The following is a 27,657-nucleotide window of genomic DNA, read 5'->3' on the forward strand; positions in this document are numbered from 1 at the left end:
AAAATCAATGAAGTTTTCCGTGGAGTTGCTAGAAACGGGCCTAGTGCTAAACACCGGACAATGGTGTTTAACGCCACCAAATAGAATGCATCACTAAGATTTCTGGACACCTGACACTAAATGCCAGGTAGTGGCGTTTAGCGCCACTTTTGCAGAATTACGGCACGCGATACGAGGCACCTGGCGCTAAACGCCGAGTAGTGACGTTTAGCGCCAGCTTGACAGCAACTAATTTTTTTCTTTTTCTTTTGTACGAGTTTTGTCAAATTTGTTCGAATTTTGTCTGTAATCAACAAATAGCAACACAACTCAAAATGGTATAGTAATTTAAAACATCAAAATCTTATAAAAATCCAGCAAATTCACGTTTAAATCACTGAAAAAAGATGCTCACGCATCAATGACAAAAAAGATATACCTCGGATTGGGTTCTTAGAAGGACAGAACAATACTCATTCTAAAAATTTCATTTCAATTCTCTCAATATTTGTTCTATTACTCTGCTGCTCTTTCTCTGGTTTAGAGTCTTTGGGACCTGCAGTTTCATTAGCAACATACTTTTCCATATAATTATCATGTATAAATGATTAGATATCTAACTATTATATATTCTTCTATTCAGCAAGGTAAACATCTTTGTTTAGTAGAATTTTCTTGATCAATTTTATGGTATCATTATTATATTATTCCTTTTTTAGAGAATCAAACATGATTTCATTATTGAATAATCATGATGTATACTTTATTATATAACATTTTTCTTCAGTAATTCTTAGTAATCAACTAATCATTCATTGAATATACAGGGAGTGGAGTGTGGGGTCTATCGAAATTATAATTAATTCTCACCAATCATTCTCAAATGATTTATATGGCATATATAGTCTGGTCCTAGGGCATCTAAATTTTTTCCTAATTTAACCCTTGATTTGGGGTGATCAGGAAAAAAGCATTATCACATAATATAACAATATTAGTTAAATAGATTTTCAACAAGTTGATGCATTATTCGGGAAGTAGGGGCAATCATTCAAAAGAGGCGATCCCCTAAGTCAGATTTTACTTTTATCGTATTAGGTTTGTCATTTTATAACGCCGTCCTTGTTGTTGTTATTGTTTCTTTATATATGGTTTGTTTCGATGCTCAATTAGAAGATTAGATACATAGGAAAATTGAATGATAATGGTGGAAGGTGAAAGGCAAGTAGGCATTAATGGATGGAGGGAGAAAAGGCGACAGGGGTGAGACTAGGTTCACTTTCAGATAAGTGTGTTTATTTTTCCTTCATAAGGAAGAGAAGAGTAGGACAATGGACATAGTTGCTATACATCACATGGGAGCGATGACGATGATGTTCTTCTTTTCTTGGTAGGCCATGCATTGTCGACTAAAAATTGCGCATCAACAAAACATGATTTACAGGAATGAATATGACAGAGAGGGAGGGTGGATGCTCTCTCTTAATCAGATATGATATATATAAAAGATATCCAGAGAATGAATGAAGAAGGAGATAGGGGACCCGATGCAAGTCGCCGATTAATTATTATTTAATAATACTAACTTTTTATTATTTCCATATTAACATTTTCCTTGGCATTATTCAATGTATTTTGCTTTGGTGAAAATTCAGGTGCAATTGATAGGTGAAAGTCGTAGGATGAAAATTTAGTCAAATCAGTCAAATTATCTAACGACTCTCAATTATTAACTTCGTGTAAAGTCGACTATACTTGAGTTTTTACTTTTTCCTTTGGCCAAACTATTATCTCAAAGAAAGCCAAAAACTTATTATTATTATTATTATTATTATTATTATTATTATTATTATTGGAGTCCACTCAGATAAAGACGCCTAAAACGTCTTTTCTTAAAGATGTTTTCATATTGTATTTTAATTGGTTTCTGTATAATTTATTCGGTATTTCTCATCACATATTATTAAATTCCTCAAAAGATTTTCTTTCCAAAAACAATAAAAAAAACATTTAATTTGGGCTAAAACAAAAAAATAATAGATTAACTATTAGATTTTTTTTAAAAGATTATTTACATAAAAAAATATATCACATTCATTAGATATATATATATATATATATATATATATATATATATATATATATATATATATAATAAGCTCTTAAAATTTTTATAAATAAAAAAATAATTAATTTTTATTCGTATAATATATAAAACAATTACTATATTATTATTATATTATAGATTAAAATTTACTAATTTAAATTTTGTTTTTTTTTTAATATAAGTATTAGATATAAATAATTTTTTTATAACAAGATGTAATGTAACAAAAAATATATAATATTAATTAGTTTTTAAAAATTTTGAAAAGATGATTTTTTTTAATAAAGTGTTATTAAAAAATTAACATTATAAAAACTAATTTCAACCAATATGATATAATAGGTTATTAAATATATTTAATATAAAATATATTGAATATAAATTTTTGTTGAGTTTAAATTTTAAATAATTTTTAATTGAATTTCGAATATTTTTTTAAAGAGTTAGAATATTTTAACATCATTTTTTTGTATCTTTTTAATTGAGTCTTTGATTTTTTAAATTATAATTAAGAGTAATGTTTTAACACCACCAATTAGTCACACATATAAAAATACAAGAGCAATTCTATTGTCATAATTATAATATAACTTTATAAGCAATACAATACAATGAAACTATATATAAATAATATAACTAAATTTTATCTACATCTATAGTCACATTTCATAAATAATATAATTAAATTATATTTATGTTTATAATTAAAATATGAATAAAAATACAAAAAATTATCAAGATGGTTAATTTTTTTTCGTTCATAATTTTTTTATTATTTTTGTTGTGAAAAGTTTAATTATTTTAATAATTATTTTTAAAAAAAAAAGATAATTGAATAACACAAAAAAGTCTTATTAAGAGTAATTTATTTATATATGATTAAAAAATAAAGTTTATTTAAAAATAAAATTAAAAATCATGGTTTTTTTTCTTTTTTCCAAAATTTATCTACGAGTAATTCTATAAATATTTTATGATGAATAAAAATATTAAACTCGTACTAAAATTTATTCTAATAAAATTTATTTTTATTCTACTAAACGTTAAATAAACTATTGAAAAGAATTTTGTTTCCTCCATTAGAGAAAAATGATAAACTTCCATACTTCTATTATGTTATGGCAATAATTTGGCCTGTTATTTTTTAATAATAATAATAATAATAATAATAATAATAATAATAATAATAATAATAATAAACAAGTATATCACAGTAAAAAAGGAAGCACGTCACCAAATAATTTATCATCTGAATTATATATGAATCAAATTGATAATATGAGGTCTAACACTATAAAATCGATAACAAGGTTAGTGACTTACAAAACCTTTCTTAAGATTATAGAAAAAAATGTTTATATTTGTGTGATATATAAAACAATTATCATATTATTATTATCACATTATATATATATATATATATATATATATATATATGAGCAAAAAAAGTCCAAATGTTTTAAAGTAAAATTTTCTTTTAATATTTGATTAAATGTTAGTTCTTGCACTTCCTCTTAGTTAAAAATATAATCATTATAATTTTTTAGTTATTATTGCAAGGGATGTTTACAGATGGGATATGGCTGAAATCTTGATCCAATCCGCACTAAACTCATTAGATCAAATTCGATATTCGCACTTTTTATGTTTGGATCAGATATCAAATATATCCATAAAATAAAAATATTTAAAAATTTTATTTTTATAAAAAAAGTCAATAATTTTTTATTTACTTTTTTAAACATATTTACTTCTATCTTATTAGAGTGTGGATCCGATTCGATTCAATCCGATCATCTTACAGATCAGATCATATCCTCAAATTACAGATCAGATACGGATAAATTCTGTGGATTTATATGGATATGATCTAATTTATGAACACCCCTAACTACTACTATAGGTTCATTGTTGCAAAAGAATGCTTCTTTTATTATAAATCATTATTAGATCTTAATTACCATTAAAATAACTTAATTGTCAACAAAGAGATAATACTTATTGGTAACTAAAATTATGTTTGTATTTCAATTCATAGTTGTAAAAACCGAACTGGATCGGCTGATTCGACCGGAAAACTAGTGAACTAGATTAGAACTGGACCCTAGTCCGGTTCGGTTTACTCCTTGGACCGTTTAAGAAATAAAACCAGTATGAACCGGTGCAAATCGGTCTAACCAAACTGGTCTGCTTGAAAAAATTTTTAAAATGTCTCCACAAGGTCTCAAACCTAGAACCTTGGAACAAAAATAACCTCTACTTACCACTTAGCCATTGCACTTCTAAGTACTATACTTGACAAATAATAATTATATAGTATACATAAATATCTAATTTAATTTAATTTTTGTTTTTTCTATTTTTAAAATTAATTATATTTTGATTATATACGATTATTAATATAAATATAAATTTTACTAAAAATTTATTAATTTACTTGATCTATTTTATTGCTAGTATTGTGATTAAGGTTATTTGTTTTGATGTTAGTGTTAAAATCTACTGATATTATAGTTAGATGATAGGCTTTGTGAATTAATTATTTTTTTATTGTGTCAAAATAAGATACTATTGTAGTATTAAAATTTTATGGTTTTTTTACATTAGTTATTTTTAGAAGTTGAGACTTGATTCTTCATAAAATATTAGTGAAGAAATGTATTTCAAATTTTAATTTTAAGTTTTTAACTATTTTATATTTTATATTTACGTGAGACCGATTTTATCGGTTCAACCAATGATTTATCGGTTGAACCAATAAACAAGTGAACCAGTAGCTTGACCGGTTCAATCACTGGTTCGGTTCTAACAACTTTGTTTCAATCTAATTTCAAAAATTTCGATTTACTCAATTTAGTCTCCCAACTTAATAGTTATGACTCACATTGGTTTCTAATCTTATTTTTGTCACTGTCTCACAAAATCGTTAACGACATACTGAGATGGACTAACGACTGCTACATTACATTCTAGCGACTATTTGATGTGACAATTGAAATTTTTTTACCTTATTTTTTTTAACTAAACACTTAAAACCCTAATATGAGTCACGGAAACCTAAATTAAAAAATCAAACTAAGTAAATTGAAACTTTAAAATCAGATTAGCGCTCGAATATAACTTCAAAACAGAACTTTAACTTATGTAGTGATTAATTTAAATGAGAATCAAATAAATCAAAATTCAACATAATTTTTATCAATGTTTTCAAATTTGAAATTTCTATATCAAAATTAACTAGGATTTTTCTTTAAATTAAAAATTTAATGAAATAGTGACTTTAATTATCTTAACCAATGTCCTAATTAATTACTTTTATGTCTTAAAAAACTGTATATAAAAAGAAAATAATTAATTTGTCTACTTTAATAAATAGTTATTTTACTAAAATGAAAGAAACTATTTTTTTAGAATTTTTTAAGAACTAATTAATATTATATATATTTTGTTACGCTATATTTAGTTATAAAAATTTTATTTATTTTTAATGCTTATATTAAAAATAAAAAAATTTAAATTAGTGAATCTTAATCTATAATATAATAATAATTAATAATTATTTTATATACTGTACGAATATAAATTAATTATTTTTTTATTTATAAAAATTTTAAGAAGCTTGAGCTTGTTATATATATATATATATATATATATATATATATATATATATTGATGAATGTGATATATTTTTTTATGTAAATAATCTTTTAAATATATCTAATAGTTAATTTATTACTTTTTTTGTTTTAGTCAAAATTAAATGTTTTTTTATTATTTTTGGAAAGAAAATCTTTTGAGGAATTTAATAATATGTGATGAGAAACACCAAATAAATTATACAGAAACCAATTAAAACATAACATGAAAACATCTTTAAAAAAGACGTTTTAGGCGTCTTTATTTGAGTGACCTCTTTATTATTATTATTATTATTATTATTATTAAATCGGTCATCAAATTGATAGAAATAAAGATTTAATGGTATAAAAGTTTAATTGATGTTCAATTAGAATTGAATCGAATATAATAAAATAATACTATGTATAAAATCTATTATTTAAAATCTTGTATTTTATTATTTTAAATTGATTAATTACTAAAAAATCGAGTTAGTTTGATCGACTTATTAATTTTGTTTTATAAGTTTGCTAACAATATTTTTACCTTGAATCAAATTGGTTTAGTGATTAGTTTTAAGTTAATCTAATTAAATTGGATGATTCAATTTGGACCATAGTATAAGTGATGCTAACATGGTAAAGTACTACAAGAAAATCGGCAGATAGCAGCGGTTATTCAGTAGCGGTTAATATTATACTGCTGTTAAATACAATATGCCAGCAGTTCTTGTTGCGGTTTTAGCAGACGCTACCAAATGATCTCATTTTGCAGCATTTTGTAGGTTATCCGCTGCAAAATGTACCGTTTTGTAGCGGTTTGAGTAGACGTTGCTAAATAATCTCATTTTGCAGCGGTTTTTCTATAACCTCTACTAAATGTCCAGTTGTTGAAAACATCGATATTCGTTTTGCAATTTCGAACCGCTGCAATATTTTAACTTGAATTTTTTTTGTATAAATATTATTGCCTTCTTATAATTGTTCTAATCGTCGCTATTTTTTTAATGGAAAAATAAGGTTCAAATACTGTAACTTAATTAATGCATTAAAGAAATTTTCATTTTGTGTTACATAAAAAAATTGATTACTTAAAAACAAATTTAAACATGAATAACTAAAACCGAATTTACGAATCATGTTTTCTATTGTAGTATCAGCCATTTTGAGTTTGTATTTAACCATAACTGGTAACATAAAAATCAAGTAAACGTCGGAATTCACTAACTCAAAACAAAGTTCAATAGAGCATAAAAATCATAGTTACTAAAGTAGACAAACAAGTTTTGAGTCAAAATTTCTCATCAACATCGTATTGACCTGGCCAGAAATACTCTGTCAAAAAAGTGCTGCATGAACGTGATAACGGATCTGATAAGTCATCTCCAAACCATGGCAGCTTGTTCAAATCGAAATCCCTTTTTGCAGCATGTACGGCATCTTCTCTGTGTTGGGTGTTTAAAGTTTCATTGTCTTCTTCTGAAACCCTATTAAGCTCAACATCCCTGGAGATGTCATATCCACCAAAGGAGATAGCATCTAAATCATCTTCTGAATCAGTGTCTGCTCCGTCTAGAGTGTCAGCAACTATTTCGCCTGAATATTCAGGTGACACTGAATATATGAACATGCAACCAACAACATATAAATCTAGTTAAAAGATAATGATAACTTCCAAGTCATTCTAGTTATTAAGGAAAGAAAATTTCGAAGAGGACTTTCAAAATTAACAGATACAAAATTAACTATTACCGTCTCCTTCGTTAGCAGTTTGGACAGATTTCTTGGAAAGAAGCTCTCTAATAGCATGTTCTATATACTTCAATTCCTCTTTTGAAGCAATCGCCAACTCAACACCATGCGAGTTATTAATGCGCATCTGCACCATAATAAAATGTATAATTGATGGTCAATTTTGTAAAACATATTGTGTCTCTGTAATTCACTTTCTGTGCTAGAAATTTATTTCCAATCTTTAATTCAGCAAGTATGTCTTCAGATGTCCTACCAGCTACAAATGTCACAAAAACATAGCCAAATTTCTCCTCGTATCTTGATCCCCATTCATGAAGTTCCTACAAATTTTAGCATTAACGGAACAACTATAACTGGTTAAATGTCATAAGCATATAGCAACTTAAAAATTTTTTTTTTTCAAATAATGTTTAACTCAAGTGTTTAAGGGTACGGCTAATGAACATACCTGCACAGTAGCTTCGTTCGCCATTTCCAAGTATTCATTAGAAGAAGATCGACCTGATAAAGCCTCCAACCAAGACCTAACATTCAACTTACGGGACCAGATGTCTCTGGCAACCGTAATTGCATGTTCCAATGAAGAGAATGGAGAGGCTATAGCCATTTTGTTAGCGAACATTGTGCCTGCACAGCATGATGAGAAATCCTCCGTTTTCATTTCTCCTGTTACAAAACCATTTTATATTAACTATATTTTTCAATGATAATAATTTTGTAATTCAAGATAATTTACTCGATGTCGTAATTTTCTTTATTGGATGTTAAGATCAATAACAATGATGATGAGAAGAACAAAGCCTTGACAACTAACTTTTAAAAGCAAAAATCATTGGAAGAAATGAGGAACTGGTGGTATTCATGAAAATCAACTTGAAATGAAAACTTAATTCAAATACGAAAACACAAATAGTAAAGTAACCAGCAAACTGCATAGATCATAAACACTGTTAAACTTATCAAACAAACACGGATACTCTAAAAATGATGCACATGTTTTGCCATATTTTTACTATGCCACATAATCTATGTTATTAGAAACATCTGCTATTGGGTCTTCTATATCATCTTCCCTTGTCAACTGTAAATCACTGAACTCAGCTGCTGCTGACATGTTCAACCCGGGCTGAGGAAAAAAAGTAGCTTCAACATCCTCATTCTCTCCTCCCATGTCATACAAGTCTCGTGGTTTTACATGAATCACTACACTCTATTCTTGATCTACTTCATCACGTACATAGTACACGAGCTGAGCTTCTGATGCCAATATGTACGGTTCATTCTCTTCTCGATCACCGGTGTGAATTGGACGAGCAAAATTAACGCTGGTAAGGCCTAGATGGTCTTCTTTCATTCGTCTGCTCGTAGTTGTATCAGCCCAAATACATTTGAACAAAACCACTGTGAAATGGCAACTGTAGTTCAATTCGATGATGTTCACAATTTTTCCATAATATGGAACACTACCAACAGCCACTCTGTTGTCACGCATGCTGGCATAACTTCTTGTATTGGATGAGACATAAACTACACTATTTTGTGTTTTCAGCTCGTCTTCCTTTGTGATAGTTCTAAACTTGTACCCATTGACGTTGTATGCCCCAAACCGTCTCGCCTGAAGCATGGGACCACATGCCAGCAACATCATTTCTTTCGAATGTACGGTACTGTCCATTGGAACCTAGCACCATAAAATAGAGTTTGTTCGTAGTAAAAATTGGGTTTCACAAGAAATAATTCTAGGGCATAAATAATTTGGTCAGCTTAAATTTCTACGAACCTCACGCTTGAACCGGCGAGGAAATTTGGCATGCACAACACGGTCTATCCTAGAGTGCGACCTTGTTTGATCCCGTAATTTTTGCTTGGTTTCTGACCTAAATTGCTGTTTTTTTTTTACATATTAAATGAACAATAAAAGGAAAGATTAAGACGCACACACATGATATCGACCATACGGATTTTTATAGAATATTCAATAAATTTCTAAGGAATTTTTTGTATAGTTTAAATTGCAGTATATAATTATACAGCTTAATCCCCAATTAATCTGATCCTTCGTGTATAGCAATGTAACTAATAACTGTAGTAATAATACTAACAACAATAATAATGATAAAACTTATAAACCTCATGAGAATGTTAAAGCTGCTCGTATTGCTATTAATTAGAGAGTGACTAGCTATTATTTATGATTTTCGGTTAGATGAAAATGTCTGAGAAAAATAAACTTGGACTACATTTGCACAAGTTGCTTATGTTACTGTCCAAAGTTTGATATTTTGAATGTTTATGTGGTTTTAATTTTGTCTTGAGAGATTATTTCATTGTTTCCTTTCTATGGAGATGCTGTTTTTTGGTGATGCAACTCTCGTTTAGTAGGTGGATTTCTTTGGTTTTCTATTTTATTTGTTTTAGTCTGGTAAATTAGAGAAGGATAGTGCATGTTGGGTTTCTTGTAGTTGACTACTGTGAATTTTATTGTCGAGATTTGTTGATTTCATAAAGTATTTCTTTTGATAATACATAAGTCTGTTTGAGGTGGTTAATTATTATATGTTGTCTTTTGATCTGAACTTCTTGTAGCGAGTCTTCCACTATGAGGACGATAAAAGAGGGTGGATAAAGCGGAGAATTGTACAAAGAATAGGAAGCTGCTGGAGGAATTCAAGAAATCATTTGTTCTATAAGGTTTATGACGAAGAACTAACTTTTGAGGAAAACATCAGGCGTAAGCCAGCAGGAATAGAGGTAAATCACTGGAAAAAAATTTTTCAATATCGGTTGGACGATGACACAAAGGTAACAAATATGTAGTTGAAATGTCATTGTGTATGCGATTTTAAATGGTAATGAATTACTCCTAACTATGCTGAATTTATTGTGATAGTGGAAAAACTACTACCCCAAAAGTTCATCACCTTATCATTTTTTTTGTTTCCTGAAGTTGTACCCTCAAAGCTGATTTGGCAAATCATTAACAGAGTCTTAATTTATCCCGATAACATTTATTTTTCTTCATTTTGTGTGTAGGAAAAGTGTAAAATAAATGCCGTTAATCGTTCAAAGCAACAATACACACACATCGGAGGTTCTAAAACGATGGCAAGAAAGAGACACGAAGAAGTAATTAATTTAACTTCAGTTTAAGAATATTGACGTGTGTCTAGTAATACAGTGTTGTCTTTAATAAAAATATGTATTGATGATGGTTATAGGAGCAACGACAGGGAAGGCCTATTGGGAGAGGAGAGGGATGGACCATGAGTCATAAAAAAAAGAATGGAAATTATATGAATGAAGAAGCGCGTTTGGTTGGGGTAAATTATGTTCATTACTTTTTCAAATTTCCCTTTGCAATTACTATCATTGAATTTAGATTAGTGTAAATCCATACCTCACATGTTTGTAGGAAGCATTTGAACTTATTGAGACCCAAGACCCCTCTAGCAAGGAATTTTCACAAAATGATTCCCTTGCACAAGTGCTTAGCAAGGAGCACCCAGGAAGAGTTCATGGACTCGGTATTGGTACATGTCCGAGTCAGTGTTTTCATAACATTCCAGAGCAGTCGGACTACGGTGTACAGATTGAGGAGTATCAGATGGAGATTGTGAAACTCAAGGCGGAGGCAGCAAAACTCAAGGCAGAGGCAGCATAACTCAAGGCAGCAGCAGCAGAGGAAAAGGAAAAGAGACAGAGAATAAAGACAGAGGCAGCTGAAGGGAAGGCAAAAATACAGACAATAGGAAATTTGTTGACATACGTAATCCAGCAGCAAGGAGGTAATTTGCCACCTGAAATAGCTGCGGATTTGGATTCTTTGAGAGGTGCACCAACCTCATCCCATTCAAGATGATGTGTGGGCACTAATGATTTAACTTATCAGTGTAGGAAGCGGAATACCCTTTAATTATTTACTTTCATAATGACTTTTGAGATATTTATTTGTAGTTTTTTATTTTGTTGACTTTATTTGTAGTTTACAGTAATGGATGCACTGGATGCAAATTATCATTATAATGATTCACCTTTGCAAAATTAATTATGTTTTGTTTCGTATGTTATTTTTGGATTTACTGTTGCTTATTTTAATAAATTAACGCAATTGAGTGGATGAACATATAAAGAATAAAAGAGGTGTCATATCTTATTATAAATTCTGGTTTTTTTTTTTTTTAAAGTGTTACTCGACATTTGGCAGCGGTTTTAAATCCGCTGCTATATTCATAACAGGATTAGAAAACGTATGGGATTTTGCAGTGGTTGACAACCGCTGCAATCTTCCTTAAATCATATTTTCACGATTTAGTAGTGGATGAAACCACTGCAAAATAATTCCGCTGCAAAATACCATCTAGCAGCGGTTGTACCAGCGGTTACTGATAACCGCTGCTAAGGGTTTAGCCGCATACTATCTTTTAGCGAATTTATCAACCGTTGCTATCCGTTTTGCAGTAGTTAAAAACTGCTGCTAATCCTACACATAACCGCTGCTATCTGCCGGATGTGGTGTAGTGAAGAAAAAGAGAAAGTAATTATTCATATATATTTTTATTGATGATTATAAAATAAAAAGAAAGTTACTGAATTAAAGTAATAAATGGTCGTATATTAGTTATGGAAGCTGAGAAATTGAGAGCTAAGACATGGGGTTCTAAAACTGATCTTTAAATAGGTAAGAAATAGAAATGGCGAAACATTAAGGTGATGGAACGCTTAGAATCCGATAGTTTAAAGGAAAAGTATATGGAATCAAGTGATTACTAGCCAAAAATTAAACAAAATCACATTAATTTATATTAATAATTAATTTTAAAAAATTTAAAATTGATTAAGTAAATCTAATTAACCTACCCACCTCGATGAGTTTTGCGGATGATGACAGAGTGGAGGATGGCTTGATGTTTTACTATTGTGGATGGTGACAAAGCCTTTGAGGCATTTTACTTGAAAACTTTGAGAGACAGGATGTAGCCATTTTATTATAAAAACTCTATTGTATCTTTGAAACTAGCAGGCCTAAACTCGGTGGATAGTAACTAGTTTTCTTTTGAATATATATATATATATATATATATATATATATATATATATATATATATATATAACTTATTTATCTATTACCTTGCATATCTTGGAGCTTGTACAAGATTTTACGTATTTTGTTCTTAACCGTGTCAATGCGCTTTAGCTATCGTGTGTGAATGCTTCGCGTTTTGTATTTCTGAGTTATTCTTTGATTCATCGGGATTGTAATCTTAACACTCCTTGATTATATATTATTTTATGAGCTTTAGTCCTATTGTGATGCTTTATCACCTTTACTTTACGGCTATAGGGTAAAGTTTAGCGTGATAGGGTATTACACTCCGGCCCAAAATCACCAATACTCATTATCACCATCATTATACACCACATTCATTTACATACCATATCAAATCTTCCTTCAATTAATCATACATATTACACACATTCAAACCACCAAATCATGCAATTTAAACCTATCTTAAGGCCATTAGTCTAAATTTCACACAACATTACATATTATCTAGGGGAAATCGATACCATATCTTAGTCGATTTTCTCTGTACAAAATACCAAAAAAATCTTCTTTTCTACAAATTTTTCAAGCCTCCAATTTCAACAAGCTCCGGCCACTAATGCTCGAACCCAAGCACTCTAATGCCAAAAACATCAATTTAATCTAATTCCATGCAATATACCCAAAATCAATATTAGGGCTAATAACTTCCATAAACTACAAGAGTTTAGAGAATCCTTACCTTATCTAAAGATGTTTGGGGCAAAACCCACTATCAAATTTATAAATTAAAATACTTAAATAGTAATTTAAATAATAACATATAATTTAAAATTTTATTATTTAGGTTGCATAATTTTTAAGAAATTGAGTAATCTTTTTCTTAATAATACAATCTAAATATCTCTCTTTCTATATATATTAATCAATAAATAATTATTTAGAAATTTACTTCTCATACAATTAGAAGTCAACTCTTATGGATATTCATAGTTAAAAAAGTTCTTTCAATTAATGCAGTTGTTATAAAAAAAATTAAAGCTAATATGAAAAAAAATATAATACTCTTTTGACTTGATTCTTAAAAAATAACATAAATTTTATTTAAATTAAGAATTGATAATTTTAATAGACATCTACTATGAAATTTTTAAATTGACTATTAGATATCAAATTTTGAATAAAAAATAATTATGGAGTCAAATTCAATAATTTAATAGAGACAAATAAATATTATTATTATATACTACTCAAAAAATTTTAAAAATTGAAATGGGACACTTGGCCCACACTAATACATGTATATCCGTCCCTGGCCTCTACATTTCTATTGATTGTTCACAACTAGAAAATGGATTAATACAGACAGATTTACAAACGAATTTAGTCTTTATTACAGACGGATTTTTGGTTACCGACGAAATTACCGACGGATTTTGTCCCTCTGTAAAAGCCCCGTCGGAAATTATTTACCGACGGATTTTTTTTCCGTCGGAAAATTACAGACGGATTTTTACCAGTTACCGACGGATTTTCCCTCTGTAAATTCTGCATCCATTTTTTCGAAGGCGACGAACTTTCCGACGGATTTTCTGTCTATAATTACAGACGGATTTTTCGACGGATTTTCCGTCTGTAATTACAGACGGATTTTTCGACGGATTTTCCGTCTGTAATTACAGACGGATTTTCCGTATGTAATTACAGACGGATTTTTCAAACTTTGAATACAGACAGAAAATTCGTCTGTAAATCCATCAGCAAGGTAATTTTTTTTTTTGGATTTTTTCATTGCAAAATACACTTTTTTCATACAAAATAAATATAAATTTAATAAATAAATTTTTTTATCTAATTTGTATTCGAATATTTATAATATTTCAAAAAATAAACAAATTTATTGGATTATCAAATTGAAAGAAAAAAGTAATTTACAAGGAAGCCAATATAATACAAATAACGACAGTAATCTAGTGATTGTAGCAAAAAAGAAAAACTATGGTTCATTTTGTTTCCCTTTTCATAACTCTACTAAGATAACGATCAAAAATATGAAATTGTACTTCAGTATGTTGTAACTTCTTCTCCAAACTTTTAGGCAACTTCAAACTTGCAGAAGCTTTTAATGCTCATCTGGAAGTGAGTCTGCAACTGCAACGAATAGTAGTAGGAGGGACCTGTATCTGGCGGTTAGCCATAGAATAAGAAACAATGGTATGAGAAAGCCCATATCCACATAACAAATGAAAGCATAACCATAATGGTCATTAGCTGAAGTTCACAACTTTAGGACCCTTTTTTGGTTTGCTTGACCGTCTTTGGACTTTGAGGACTTGTCCTTGTCTCTGTTATTTATGTCATCTGTCATGAAGTCATCCTCAATGTCATCCCCACTCACAAATTTGGTACCATTCCACAAGGCCTCTGTTCATTTCTCAGTTCATTGCTGAGGAAGAAATGGAGTTATAAGCTTTGCATAATACAAGTACCATTCTTCAAGATATAAAACTTTTAGCAATTCAATTTATCAGGAGATCAGCTAATGAATGCAATTAAACTGGAGCATACAGAAAGAGTTGCAAGAAATCACATTTGAAGTACATATTTTACTCCAAAACATATAATCATTTCCTCTAATTTAAGGTTGGGATATGCAATTTGAGTTCACAGTGGAAACTAAAGCATAATCTGTGTCTAGAACCACCAATATCAAAAATGATTAGCCACGCCATGATCTTATGGCTCCATAGTATCAATTAGAACACCCAACAAGAGAATAAATTAGATTTAGAGCAAACAATAGCACTAATTTTTTTAGCAGCAGTTCTTTTAGTTATCATAAGGGTGATGAACAAGCAAAGCAGTGCACCTCCACCACTTGCATGTACTTGAGGTTATGGTCAATCATATTCTACTTGCAGACTGGATCTAAATGCAGCTAATAGCAGCAAAACATAAACAATATCAGATGTATGTTTGGAAATGCAAACAAAGGAGATATGGACCCCATACAAACTAAACAAAAGATGAAACTTTAGATATCAAAACCAGGAATATAGGATTAGGCTTACATCCATCAGCAGGCCCATTAGCAGCAAAAGGAGCTTTCTTCCCTTTTTCGGGGCAATCCATTGCCAAATGTGTCACGCCACCACATATTTTTATATTTACAACCACCACTCTAGTAAACAATTACTTAATATAGATTAGACAGTGATTCAAGTGTTTGGCTAATCATCATATATTTGACAAGGCAAACAAGAAAGAGAAATAATAATACCTTAGGATAGATGCCATGAGCATTTTGAGGGCAGTTTTTACTCAAGTGTCCTTGCTGTTTACAGACAAAGCACTCTGCAAACTTTGTCCCTCCTGCATCACCATTGAAACATTTCATCTCATAAGAAAACAAATTGGAATACAACAAAAGCTTAACAAAAAAGAAGTCATTCTAATATCTATCAAAGGCTGACATTAAGTAACAATGTTTCATTGTTCAGTAAACTAGAAAGCCCAAGAGTATGATTATAAATCTGTGGTAAACTGCTTAATAAGAATTCCAATTTTCAAGAGAAACCCTGAAACTAACAATGTTCATGTTATATCATTCACAACTTATCTTGTTTAAAGTTAAACATTCTAGCTCCAATATATATCACAAAGGCATGATAGATAACAAACCTTCTTGAACATGGTGGGGACAATTTGCAAGTGAATGATCAGTTTCTCCATAATTGTAACAATACTTGTCATAATTGGCACCAACTTGAACTTCAGGGCAATTCTTAGCTCGGTGACCACGCCGTCGACACCGTAAGCATATCTGTAAAGACCACATTACATTTAATCACAACAGTGCACCAAATCCAGTTGATACTTCATACTTCATCCTAACTAAATTAAACTATCCTATCATACCAACTTCACAGCATTTCATATATTTATTTATTATTTTATTTTTCCTCCTCCAAGTTTCAAAACGACAAAATGGCACCATGTCCAGTAAATAAACAGTAATAATAGAGATTCCTCAGTTGAAACATCAATTCCAAAAATCTGGCGTGATAGTTGGAATTGAATAGGCAATATACATGTATTGATAAAAAAAATGGAGCAAAAAGGGCATACTTCACCCATCATATAAATAAGAAATCCTGAGGATGAGAAACTCACTAGATTGCTATTTAAGTATATTTGAGTCCTTAGCAGATCAGTTTGAGGCCCAATTGCAGTCGGTAGTAAAAGTAGAAGAAATACATTAGCCAAACAAGAGAGAAAACAAAGTCAGAGATTCATATAACTCATCTAAAAGAAAACAACGTGGCAATAAGCAAGAGCAGCAAGCAAATATATGTCATAATATATTGCCCAATTTTTTTATTCATTCCTTCTAACGTATCCATCTAATTCCCTATATCTATATTAAAAATCCAACATGGGGACCATGTCCTTTAGATTCATTAACCCCAAATTCAATACAAAAAATCAAAATACTATACAAATCAATACAAGAATAGTGAGATCTTCATCTCTTAATTAGCCACTGATATACCATAAAATATATAGGATTAACACAAAATGAAATAAAAAATAAAGATCCTAATAATACAAGAATTAAAAATTGAACTATTAGAAGGTTTAGAAGCTAGCTCCAACTTATTCAGTAAATTGAACTATTAGAAGGTTTAGAAGCTAGCTCCAACTTATTCAGTAAAAGCAAAATATTCTTTTAGACAAAATATATAGGTTATTGATATAGGAAGAAACTAAGAAAATAAACCAGAATTATATAACCCTTCATGGCAGGAGCCTTGGTCACAGATCTTGACTTGTCGTGGGCTTCTTGTAAGCAAGTTTTGAGCAAAAACACAACCCAGAACAAGATAATTTACCAAACGAATAATAAAGAGGAAAAAAAGGAATCAAGTGAAAGTAAATGGACAAGTCATGGCAGCACTATCTTGAGATATTAAATTAAGTAGCAACAGAGAGAAATGATATCCATGACAACACACACAACACTCCACCATGCTAAGTCAGTTTCCAAATTAGTCTGATATATATATATATATATATATATATATATATATATATATATACTTAGGAAAAAACAATATTAATAACAATAATGATAATGCTAACTAAATCAAAAGCAAAAATAGCATCACAGCAACACAAAGGCTGTGCTTATCACTATGTTCTTATCACTTTTCAGTTTTATGATATTCCAAGTGTTAAAGCAAAACCAAAAGCAGCCAAAGTGAGGTTCAATCAATTGAAAATGAATAATACCACAACCATAAACAATTAATTAGAATAAAAAAGAACAAGTAATGGCAGAATCAAACGATCACGATTTCACGATGCTGAATTCAGAAAACCCTAAGAGTCTTAAAAAAACAAGAACTACTTTTTCTAAGCATTCCAATTATATTTGGCCCTCTTTAACTTCTCTTATTTAGCAAATTAGACAGTTTTTCTCGAGATATGTTCAACTATACAAAATTGATAGCAATTAACCACTAATCGGCACTGTTTCAAATCAAATTTTGAGACTAGAGCAAGACACTGCACAATAACGCGTTTGGAATGAAAAATTAGCGAGAGAAACAAGGGATGGAGTTAGGGCTAACCTGGTTAGTGGAGTGCGAATAAATCAAAGATTGATCTATGCAACCCTATATATAGTGTTTGATTCGATTTGATTCGGTTAGTGGAGAAGCTGGTCTTTGCCGGAGAAGAAGTTACCAACGGAGTCAACTATCATTCCGAGCTTCGCTTCAAGCTTCGCCATTCAACAATAACCACCGAGTTTCCACCGAGTTGAGATAAGTTTCATGAATCGCTCCAGATGCGATGAGAGCGGCGGCGGAGGGAGCCCCTGTGACACAAGGGATGACACAGAGAGATCCTGTGACGCGAGCGGCGGCGACAGTGGCGGGAGAAGCTGGTGCGACGGAGAGAAGAAGCAACTGGTGATGGAAAGACTCATTTGATTTGTGTGGACGGTGGAGTGTGACTGTGAATGGATCCAGAGGGTGGGATAAAATAAGCTTAACTCAATTTTTCCGACGGAAAATTTTAAATTACAGACGGATTTTCCGTCTGTAATAATTTAATAAAACGCAGTGTTTTGTCTATTTAATTACAGACGGATTTTCCGTCTGTAACTATTTCTCACTGAAAAAAATTAATTTTTCCGACGGAATTATCGACGGATTCTCTTTTCCGTCTGTAATTTATGCTAATCCATTTTTTTTGTTTTCCGACAAAAAATCCCTCTGAAATCCCTCTGTATTTCAGTGGGATAAAATCCGTCGGAAATATCCGTCTGTAATAACTAATTTTCTAGTAGTGGTTTCACCATATCTCAAAGCCCAACAAAATTTGCTATTTTGTCTACCAATGGTTAGTGGAGAATGAAAAAAAAGTAGATAAAGCTTGTGTAGAATTGTTAGTTCCAAAATATCACAAATTAAGTTTTGATAATTAAAAAAATTAGATATAATTTAATTTTTTTAATGTGTTATCTAATATTTTGTTCAAGTGTACTAAGAAATTACTTGAGAAATATAAGCAAATTAGATAACTTCTGAACTTAAAAAAGTTTAAAAAATAACAATACAACTTCAAAAGCTAAACTAAGTAAACTGGCTATGTCAGGAAGCTATGTAGCTAACTCAGAAAAAATATAACACATTTCAAAAGAATATTGTATTATCCCTTAGTGAAAAACAGATGAGGGTGCGAAGTTGCTGATCTTAGAAAGTCATAAAGAAAATAGTTTATTTTGACTTCAACATTTGAATTTGATCGTAGTCAACAAGAAAAATAGTTTCAAAGAAGCTTCTTATCTCATCTGCTCAAAGAACACTACAAAGCTTTTAAAAAATGATAAAAAAAAATACTGACAGGAATAAAAGGCACATCACCTTTCACACATCTCTATAGATATACAAGGACAATGACTAATTAAAAGAGGTTTCTAACTACTCGTTTTGCCTCAGGACTATATAATAAATATATCTTTAAAACCTCTACAAGATGAAGAAGATTTCTGAAAAGACCACCTACAGAAAAAATTTATTATAAATCGATTTCTCATCTTCACTCGATAAGTTTTAGACTTATGAAAGTTTAGAAACCTCAGTTGTAGCCTAAATTTGTATTATATAGCAGTTATAGATTACTCTTGTGTTGATCTAAGATAGCTCTATTGAGTATAGATAATCTGTTAGGCTACATCTTAGAATATATAGGATAGAATTTGTATATGAAGTTGTGAAGTTGAAAACTTTCACCATGCATCTGCATTACCGTGAGTACCAATACTCATCAATATCTGAAATATGTTAACCCTTCATAGATAATATCTTAAAACTATCTCAGGAACTTGGGAAAGGATTTGTCAACTCAGTTATATATAAAAGTTGAGAACATCTTTTTAGTTGGTTTATATTACGAGTCTATAGACTCTACAATTATTTAATCATTTAGACATTTACAGATCCTTACTCATGAGAAGACTTAAATTAAAGAAAGAATATCTAAGGTTCTTAGACTATCTCTAGTAGGGAACTCATCCCAGTTTCGGTTTATGGCTCACCTGTCATAAAAAGTAATTTCACATAAGCTTTTGCGTCATAAAAAGTAAATAGGAACTCAAAACATCTCCCTCTTTTCCATTAGGAGGAACTAACTTTAGTCCCTATTGTGGTCCCACTTAATTAATTAATTAAAATACTTGAAATTAATGTAATTAATTTTTTTCAATAATGTAATTTAAATTTATAAATTTAAAAATAATTCACTATTAAAAGATATTAATATTAAATAAATTCATATATAATAATAATATACAATATATAATTTGGGGTTACACTAATTTGTAACATTACTTAATACAAAGAAAAACATAATTAAGCTTTATAGTTGACGACAAGCATTGTGAAATTACCATATATGTTCAATCAAGTCCTCTCTTTCAATTGTCTATGCTGCTGCCTATTTCGAAGTTGGGCATTTCTTTGGAGAAATTGATGGTATGGTGTGAAATCTTCTTCTTCCAGCTGAGGTTGTGAGAATAGAAGTGTATCTAAGTGGTATATATAGAGTAACAAAATATTAATTTATTAATAATAACGGTAACATAATTATGGCTATCTTTGCAACAGCTAATTTTACAACGGCTAATTTTACAATAGCTAATTTAATATAATAATACAAATTATTAATTAAATAAATAATTAATTATTTAATCTAATTAATTATTATAATTATTAATAAATTAATTATAATTTAATTACTTAATTAATTATTATTTAAATAATTAATATAAATTATTAATTAAATAAAATTATAATTATTTAATTTAATTAATTATTATAATTATTATTAAATTTAATATTATTTAATTATTTAATATAATTATTTAATATAATTATTTATTTAATTATAATTTTATATATATATTTATTTAAAAGGTAACTTGCCATGTGGCAAATTACCATTGGTTATGCTTGAGTCCCTCTGAGCAGGGACTCTTCCATCTTGAACTTCGTGAGGGAACTCGTCTCTCTCCTTCTCCAACGGTAATTTCCTCAATGTGTCAGAAAAATGTTGAATAGAGATCACCCATTGGAGGTGCTCTTAGGAGGAACTAACTTTAGTCCCTATTGTGGTCCCACTTAATTAATTAATTAAAATACTTGTAATTAATGTAATTAATTTTTTTAATAATGTAATTTAAATATTTAAATTTAAAAATAATTCACTATTAAAATATATTAATATTAAATAAATTCATATATAACAATAATACACAATAGATAATTTGGGGTTACACTAATTTGTAAAATTACTTAATACAAAGAAAAACATAATTAAACTCTATAGTTGACGACAAGCATTGTGAAATTGTCATATGTGTTCAATCAAGTCCTCCTTCAATTGTCTATGCTGCTGCCTATTTCGAAGTTGGGCATTTCTTTGGAGAAATTAATGGTATGGTGCAAAATCTTCCTCTCCCAGTTGAAGTTGTGATATGCCATTTTCAACATCATCATACTCTAAGTCTTGAGTAAAATTTCCTACATAACTGTCTCTTTCATCCTCAACAATCATATTATGCAATATAATACAAGCTCTCATTATGTTTGCAAGCTTATTCTTTTTCCAAAAATAAGCTGGACCACGTATAATTGCAAAGCGTGCTTGCAACACTCCGAATGCTCGTTCCACATCTTTTCTTTGCCCTTCTTGGTATTGTGCAAATAACTTGCGTTTCTCACCTTGTGGCTTTGAGATTGATTTGACAAATGTGGCCCATTCAGGATAAATACCATATGCTAAATAGTATCCCATTATATAATTATTATCATTAATAGTATAATTTACTTCCGGAGCATGGTCATTTAGAATATCATCAAACACTGGAGAATGATCTAACACGTTGATATCATTATTTGAACCAAAAACTCCAAAGAACGCATGCCATATCCAAAGGTCTGAAGATGCTATAACCTCAAGTACTATGGTTGCAACCCCACGATAACCACTCATGTACATACCTTTCCACGCCTTTGGACAATTTTTTCATTGCCAATGCATGCAGTTAATGCTACCCAACATGCCAGGGAAGCCATGACCCTCCGCCATTTGTAGCAGGCGCTGTACGTCATTTGGATTGGGTTTTCGCAAGTATTCATCTTGGAACACGGAAATGACACCTTCAACAAATTTTTTCAAGCATTCAATTGTAGTGCTCTCGCCTATGCGCACATAATCATCAACAACATCAGCTGCTACGCCATATGCTAACATCCGTATCGCAGCGGTACATTTCTGAAGTGACGACAAGCCTCTTCTTCCAGTTGCATCAACCCTCTGTTGGAAATACGGATAGACGTTTGAAAGAGCGTCTACTATTCGAAGGAAGAAATATAATTTTTAGTTCTCTGTCGAGGTGAGAAACAAGAGTTGAAGTGGAGTTGTGGAGTCATTGATAGTTGATATTTATAAGTGTGTCTGCAATAAGTACCTTAACGGCTAGTTTTGCAACGGCTAGTTTTGCAACGGCTAGTTTTGCAACGGCTAGTTTTTCTTAACGGCTAGTTTTGCAACGACTACTTAATGGCTAGTTTTGCAACGGTCACTTTCATGAACAATAACGGCACAATAATATTGACTAATTTAAAAACTTACATCAGAAATAAATAAAACAAACTACATCACATACCAGTAATATGCAATAAATAAATAAGAACATACTACATAACTCTACGAATATAAAGAACCATTAAGTAAACCACTTGGCCATTATTTTCTCACATGCAATCTCATGAAGAGCTCGTCGTTTCTCACTCATTGTAGACGTGTCAGCATTAAGTATTTGCATATCCATTTTCCTTTCTTTTGCTTTTATCTCCATTTCTTTAATATATCTCTGAGTTTGTAATTCTTGTTCTTTCATTGCCGCTTGAATTTGTAACTCCTTCTCTTTGATTGCCATCATCTTTGCTCTATGTTCCTTCTCCTCTTCTCTTTCTTTTTCCCTTTCTATTAGTTCCTTTTCTCTAACATTCTTAATATCTTTCATGAGAGATAATTTTTTGACAAACCGATGATTTTCTTTTGCTAAATTCTTTAGACATCTGTGCTTTTTTCTTACCTCTTCGCTTGCTCTTCTTTGATCCTTGTGGGCGAAAGGGGGAGTCCACACCGGGTTTGTCAGCCAACGGTGTTTCTAGGTTTGATGAGGATGAGTATGCTCCACTTGCACTAACCTTGGTTCTCTTTGAGCCGCCACTCTGTGTATGTAGTTGGCTTCTCCATTTTTGCTCCAACCAAAGCATGTTTCAATGCCTCTCAAAAGTAAACTTTTGACCATAATTTGTGGAATAAAGTTTATAAGCCAACTCCTTTATATCATCAGCGTTCGAACCACTCCTTATGTTTCGACTAGCTTGATCGTAGCAACCAGCAAATTGTGCAATAGCCTTGTTGATCTTATACCATCGTTTCTTACATGCAACTATCCCCCTTGTCATGTCGGTGCAAAATTCTACACAGTAGCTATGAATTCGACTCCAAAATGTTTCCCCCTTTTGATCGGCACCAACTACAGGGTCAGTTGAAACATTTAACCATCCACTGATCAGCATCTCATCCTCTTTCCAATGCCAGTGTTGAATACTATCTTGCCTCCAATCTTCAATATCATCATCATTAAGGTCGATAGCATCTAATCCATGAGGGTTGGCAAAATCTGAATATTGCGAATTTGGACTAGATTGTATAGGAGTCTGAGAGGATGGGTTAGAAGAGCCACCAACACCAGATGAGTTATGTCTTGATGCACTGAATTGAATTGAAAACGGCAAGAAAGTTGGAGTAACATTTCCGATAGAGGGGTTAAATATGGACGAAAATGGAAAATGGGGTGTTTGTGAATTTTGATTTTACGGTTGGAATATAGGAAACTGATTATTATAAGGAGCTTGAAAATTGAAATTAGAAATATTTTGTGGATTTGGATTTTGAAATGAATTTGGTAGTGTGAAGTTTTGATTTGGAACTTGAGAGTTTGAGGTTTGAGATTGTTGGGTATTTGGAATTTGAAGAAAGTTTTGTAAGAAATTGAAGAAAGAGTTGAGTTGGTTTGGATCCATTTTTTCGAACAAAAAATAATAGTAGCAGAACTTTGATTTTCGTAAACTTGGAAGAAGATAAAGAAGAGTAGTAGATAGTGTGAGAATAGAAGTGTATCTAAGTGGTATATATAGAGTAACAAAATATTAATTTATTAACAATAACGGTAACATAGTAACGGCTAATTTTTAACGGCTATTTTTACAACAGCTAGTTTTGCAACGGCTAAATTAATATAATAATATAAATATAAATAATATTTAATATTAATTATGATATAAATAATTAATATAAATTATTAATTAAATAAAAATTTAATTACTTAATTTATTTAATTATTATAATTATTAATAAATTAATTATAATTTAATTATTTAATTAATTATTAGTTAATTAATTAATATAAATAATTTATTAAATAAGAATATTAATATTTAATTTAATTAGTCATTATAATTATTATTAAATTAATTATTATTTAATTATATAAATATAATTATTTAATTAATTAATATAATTATTTAATTAATTAATATTTTATATAATTATTTATTTTTTATTTAGTTGCCATCTGGCAATTGTATATCGATTAATGGGAGTCCCATTCAGAGGGACTCTCTCTTCTCTCTCTTCTTGAAAAAAGTGAAGGAACTCACTTTAGTTCTCTCCATCGATCCAATTCCTTTTTTCTCTGACTAAATAGTAACTGGACTTTTCCATTGGAGATGCTCTTAAAGATAGTTTGTGGTTGGATCAAAGTCTTACATGATGAGAATATCAAGAGAATATCCAAAAAATTTTAGTTGTTAAGGTAACCAATTGAGTCACTTTTTAGCTTGAGAAGCTTTGAAGCAATAATATTTAAAGTTCTTAGATGAGTAGTATTCAATCCAAGTCCTTCCTAAAAAAATTCGTAGAATAAGATAAAGTATAGTTTTGTCTTTAAAATTTGTTAAAAATTTTAAAAATGTCCATAAATTTTACTTTATTTCAATTTTGTCTTAAAAATTTTTAATTTGTATCAAATATATCTCTAAAGATTAATTTTTCAAGAAACTTTAGGACCAATTTAGCAATCATTTTACGAGAACAACTTTTAACACAAGCAAATTAAACATAGTTATCATGCATTATTGCTGGATTAATCTTTAACTTTTTAAAAATTTAGTTATCGGAGAATATATTTGCTAATGTAATTAAAAATATCATAGATAAAATTAAAATAAAATAAAACTTAAGAATATATGTAAAATTTTCAACAAACTTTAAAAACAAAAAATATCTTTATTCTAGTATAATATTTAAATTTCTTAAATTGAATTACAATTTAATGTGAGTCACTTTGTAGTCTTATAAATGCTTGAAAAAATAATATCTATAATTCTTAAATTGTACGATACAATCTGAGTCAAAGGTGCGATCTTAAATGACTCCATAAAAATAATAACCTTCGTATATTCATTCTAATAGTAGAAGTCTTAATGACTCTTGAACACTGTATTATAGGCATTTTAACCGAGCTAATATATATCCTTTATATACTCCTTATATTCTATGCTTTACATTATGTTAGTTAAGAGATTCTCAGTTATGTTTATTTCACGATCTGCCAAGACCTCATATTCTTCTCTAACCAAATTGAAATCCTCAAAGGATATTAAAAACTATCTTGTAATTTGAAGCATTTTATATAGTATTTTTGGAATGTATATTAATATATTATTTAAAATAAGATAAATTTTACTCAATTTTCTTTAAAATAAAGAATAAATTATTCTCTTGTGACATATCTTTAATAATTATTAGATAAAATGAGTTGAGTTATTGTAGTTAATATTAACTCTGAATTTAACCTAAGTTATAATAATCTAACTAGTTAATTAACCAAGGTATAATTTTTTTTATAATTTATAAAAATTACTAGAAAATTACATTTTGTAATTTTAATCACACAATAAAAAAATTTCAAAAAATGAAAAAAAAATAAAACATTTGATGCCTCTTTAAGGTTGAAAATCAGTAAAAATTCTATTTGTGTCATTCTATCTTAAGACCAAGAAATAAAATTATTGTACTCTCTGTACCAGATAATTTATGGTTCAATATTATTAACTATCTTTTTCATATGTATATATTTATCAATCACCCCTCAGACGGCTTCTTCTCCAAACACCTACCATATATACAAAGAAAAAATTGATCACCATCGTCTCTTTTTTCCTTTTTTTAAACTCCTTTGATTCTTCCGTGGTATTATATATGTACATATAATCCCTTCTCTCTCTAATTTATCAAGAGAGAATTTTTAAGAATTTTTTATGTCTAATAATTTTTATAATTTAAAAAATATCATGGTTAATTAATTAGGTAATCAAAACTTAGATTAAATTAAAAATTAAAGTTAATTATGATAAACCAACCAATTTTATATAATAATCACTAAATATATTATAAGAAGTAATTTATCATTTATTTTAGAAAAAATTGAATAGAATTCACCTTAAAATAGTTATTCTTTAAATAATCATATTTGCTCTTTTAACTCTAAAAGGGATTTTAAATCAATATGTTAAAGAATTTCTAGAACTTAATTTAACATTTTTTACTGCATACATACAAGTCCAAAAATTTGGAAAGCATTCGTAGTTCACGGTGACTGTGTCCAGAATTAGGATACCATACTAAATTTTGCAAAGATGATGGTGGTGCTACCAAGAATGCCCTTGGTTGGTGAAATGATGGTGAAGAAGTTGGAAGGTGATATGATTGACCTGAAAATGTTGCATTTGGTGATTCAAATTGTTGACCAAACCTAATGATGACAAAACAAGCGAGTTGAATTGTTAAATCTATCACATCTCATAAATCTTCTTCTTGATCAATAGGCATAGAGGATTGAGATAAATTGGCTAATGGAATTGCTTGAGATGGTTTCTTGAATCGATTGAGCATATCTTCATATGCTACCAAGTATTATTCTATTTCAACTACTATAAACTTACCCATTTTTTGCTGCCAATAAAACCTGATACTCCTCAGTGAGCCCATGAAGACTAGTTTGAATTTATTCATCTTGAGAAAATGGTGCTTCTAATACAATTAAAGAATCTACTAATTGTCTGATTCTTGCAAGATCTTAGAGACTTTAAGAATAGTATCCCATGTCTAATAAAAAAATTTGCAGGGCATAACACTGTTTTTAAAAGTTGTGTCCATAGATGCTAATAGCCAAGTCATAAGTGATTTGCTTAAGTTTTCTTTCTTTAAAGGTTTTTGATTTTGTATTTGTTGGCTTTGCTGGATCTTTAGAATTCACTGTTTATACAGGGAGCTTTCTTTCTTGAAGTGTCCTTCAAGATTCTAACTTTCCACTGTGATGATTGTAGTTTGTTTCCATCAAGCTTATCTAAAATGACTGGTAAGAGATATTAAAATTAGTGACTTGGTATGTATGTACAAGCTAGTGACTTGGTAACTCCTTGTGCAACTGAATTGATAACAGAATT

General features: G+C 29.8%; 5 protein-coding genes across 5 annotated transcripts; 1 reads left to right on the plus strand and 4 right to left on the minus strand.

Moving 5' to 3' along the window:
- Positions 1-9,670: 9,670 nt before the first annotated feature.
- LOC130962735 (uncharacterized) lies at positions 9,671-11,119 on the plus strand. The gene is made up of 5 exons (XM_057888907.1): positions 9,671-9,730; positions 10,045-10,209; positions 10,492-10,584; positions 10,677-10,778; positions 10,871-11,119. Exons 1-5 carry the CDS (start codon positions 9,671-9,673, stop codon positions 11,117-11,119), a joined length of 669 nt encoding a protein of 222 aa, XP_057744890.1.
- A 3,650-nt stretch (positions 11,120-14,769) lies between these two features.
- On the minus strand, positions 14,770-18,296 carry LOC130962736 (uncharacterized protein C683.02c-like). The gene is given in 7 exon segments (XM_057888908.1): positions 14,770-14,810; positions 14,813-14,924; positions 15,536-15,664; positions 15,666-15,683; positions 15,783-15,874; positions 16,184-16,325; positions 18,255-18,296. Coding segments are annotated over 7 exon segments (576 nt in total).
- Positions 18,297-21,499: 3,203 nt separating this feature from the next.
- Positions 21,500-22,063, minus strand: LOC130962738 (uncharacterized). Its single transcript, XM_057888909.1, has one exon. The coding sequence runs from the start codon at positions 22,061-22,063 to the stop codon at positions 21,500-21,502; it is 564 nt and encodes a 187-aa protein (XP_057744892.1).
- Positions 22,064-22,096: 33 nt separating this feature from the next.
- On the minus strand, positions 22,097-23,099 carry LOC130962739 (uncharacterized). Its single transcript, XM_057888910.1, has 2 exons — positions 22,832-23,099; positions 22,097-22,422 (listed from the first exon to the last, which is right to left on the minus strand). The coding sequence occupies exons 1-2, from the start codon at positions 23,097-23,099 to the stop codon at positions 22,097-22,099; spliced, it is 594 nt and encodes a 197-aa protein (XP_057744893.1).
- Positions 23,100-23,358: 259 nt separating this feature from the next.
- Positions 23,359-27,157, minus strand: LOC130962740 (glutathione S-transferase T3-like). Its single transcript, XM_057888911.1, has 3 exons — positions 27,154-27,157; positions 26,769-26,922; positions 23,359-23,860 (listed from the first exon to the last, which is right to left on the minus strand). Exons 1-3 carry the CDS (start codon positions 27,155-27,157, stop codon positions 23,359-23,361), a joined length of 660 nt encoding a protein of 219 aa, XP_057744894.1.
- Positions 27,158-27,657: the final 500 nt, after the last annotated feature.

This window comes from Arachis stenosperma, chromosome 2 (genome assembly GCF_014773155.1).
Source record: "Arachis stenosperma cultivar V10309 chromosome 2, arast.V10309.gnm1.PFL2, whole genome shotgun sequence".
Taxonomy (NCBI): Eukaryota; Viridiplantae; Streptophyta; class Magnoliopsida; order Fabales; family Fabaceae; genus Arachis; species Arachis stenosperma.

What these genes read in the sequence shown, in the direction of transcription:
- LOC130962735 (XM_057888907.1), top strand. Translation starts at nt 9,671, where the DNA reads ATGTCTGAGAAAAATAAACTTGGACTACATTTGCACAAGTTGCTTATG. An exon ending in TGCTTATGTTACTGTCCAAA is followed by an intron (nt 9,731 to 10,044) that starts GTTTGATATTTT and finishes AACTTCTTGTAG; the next exon opens with CGAGTCTTCCACTATGAGGA. An exon ending in AAGAAGCGCGTTTGGTTGGG is followed by an intron (nt 10,779 to 10,870) that starts GTAAATTATGTT and finishes ACATGTTTGTAG; the next exon opens with GAAGCATTTGAACTTATTGA.
- LOC130962738 (XM_057888909.1), bottom strand. Translation starts at nt 22,063, where the DNA reads ATGAGTGGTTATCGTGGGGTTGCAACCATAGTACTTGAGGTTATAGCA.
- LOC130962739 (XM_057888910.1), bottom strand. Translation starts at nt 23,099, where the DNA reads ATGAAAGATATTAAGAATGTTAGAGAAAAGGAACTAATAGAAAGGGAA. An exon ending in AGCTCTTCATGAGATTGCAT is followed by an intron (nt 22,423 to 22,831) that starts GTGAGAAAATAA and finishes TTCGAATAGTAG; the next exon opens with ACGCTCTTTCAAACGTCTAT.
- LOC130962740 (XM_057888911.1), bottom strand. An exon ending in CTTTCCAAATTTTTGGACTT is followed by an intron (nt 23,861 to 26,768) that starts GTATGTATGCAG and finishes AATTCAATTCAG; the next exon opens with TGCATCAAGACATAACTCAT.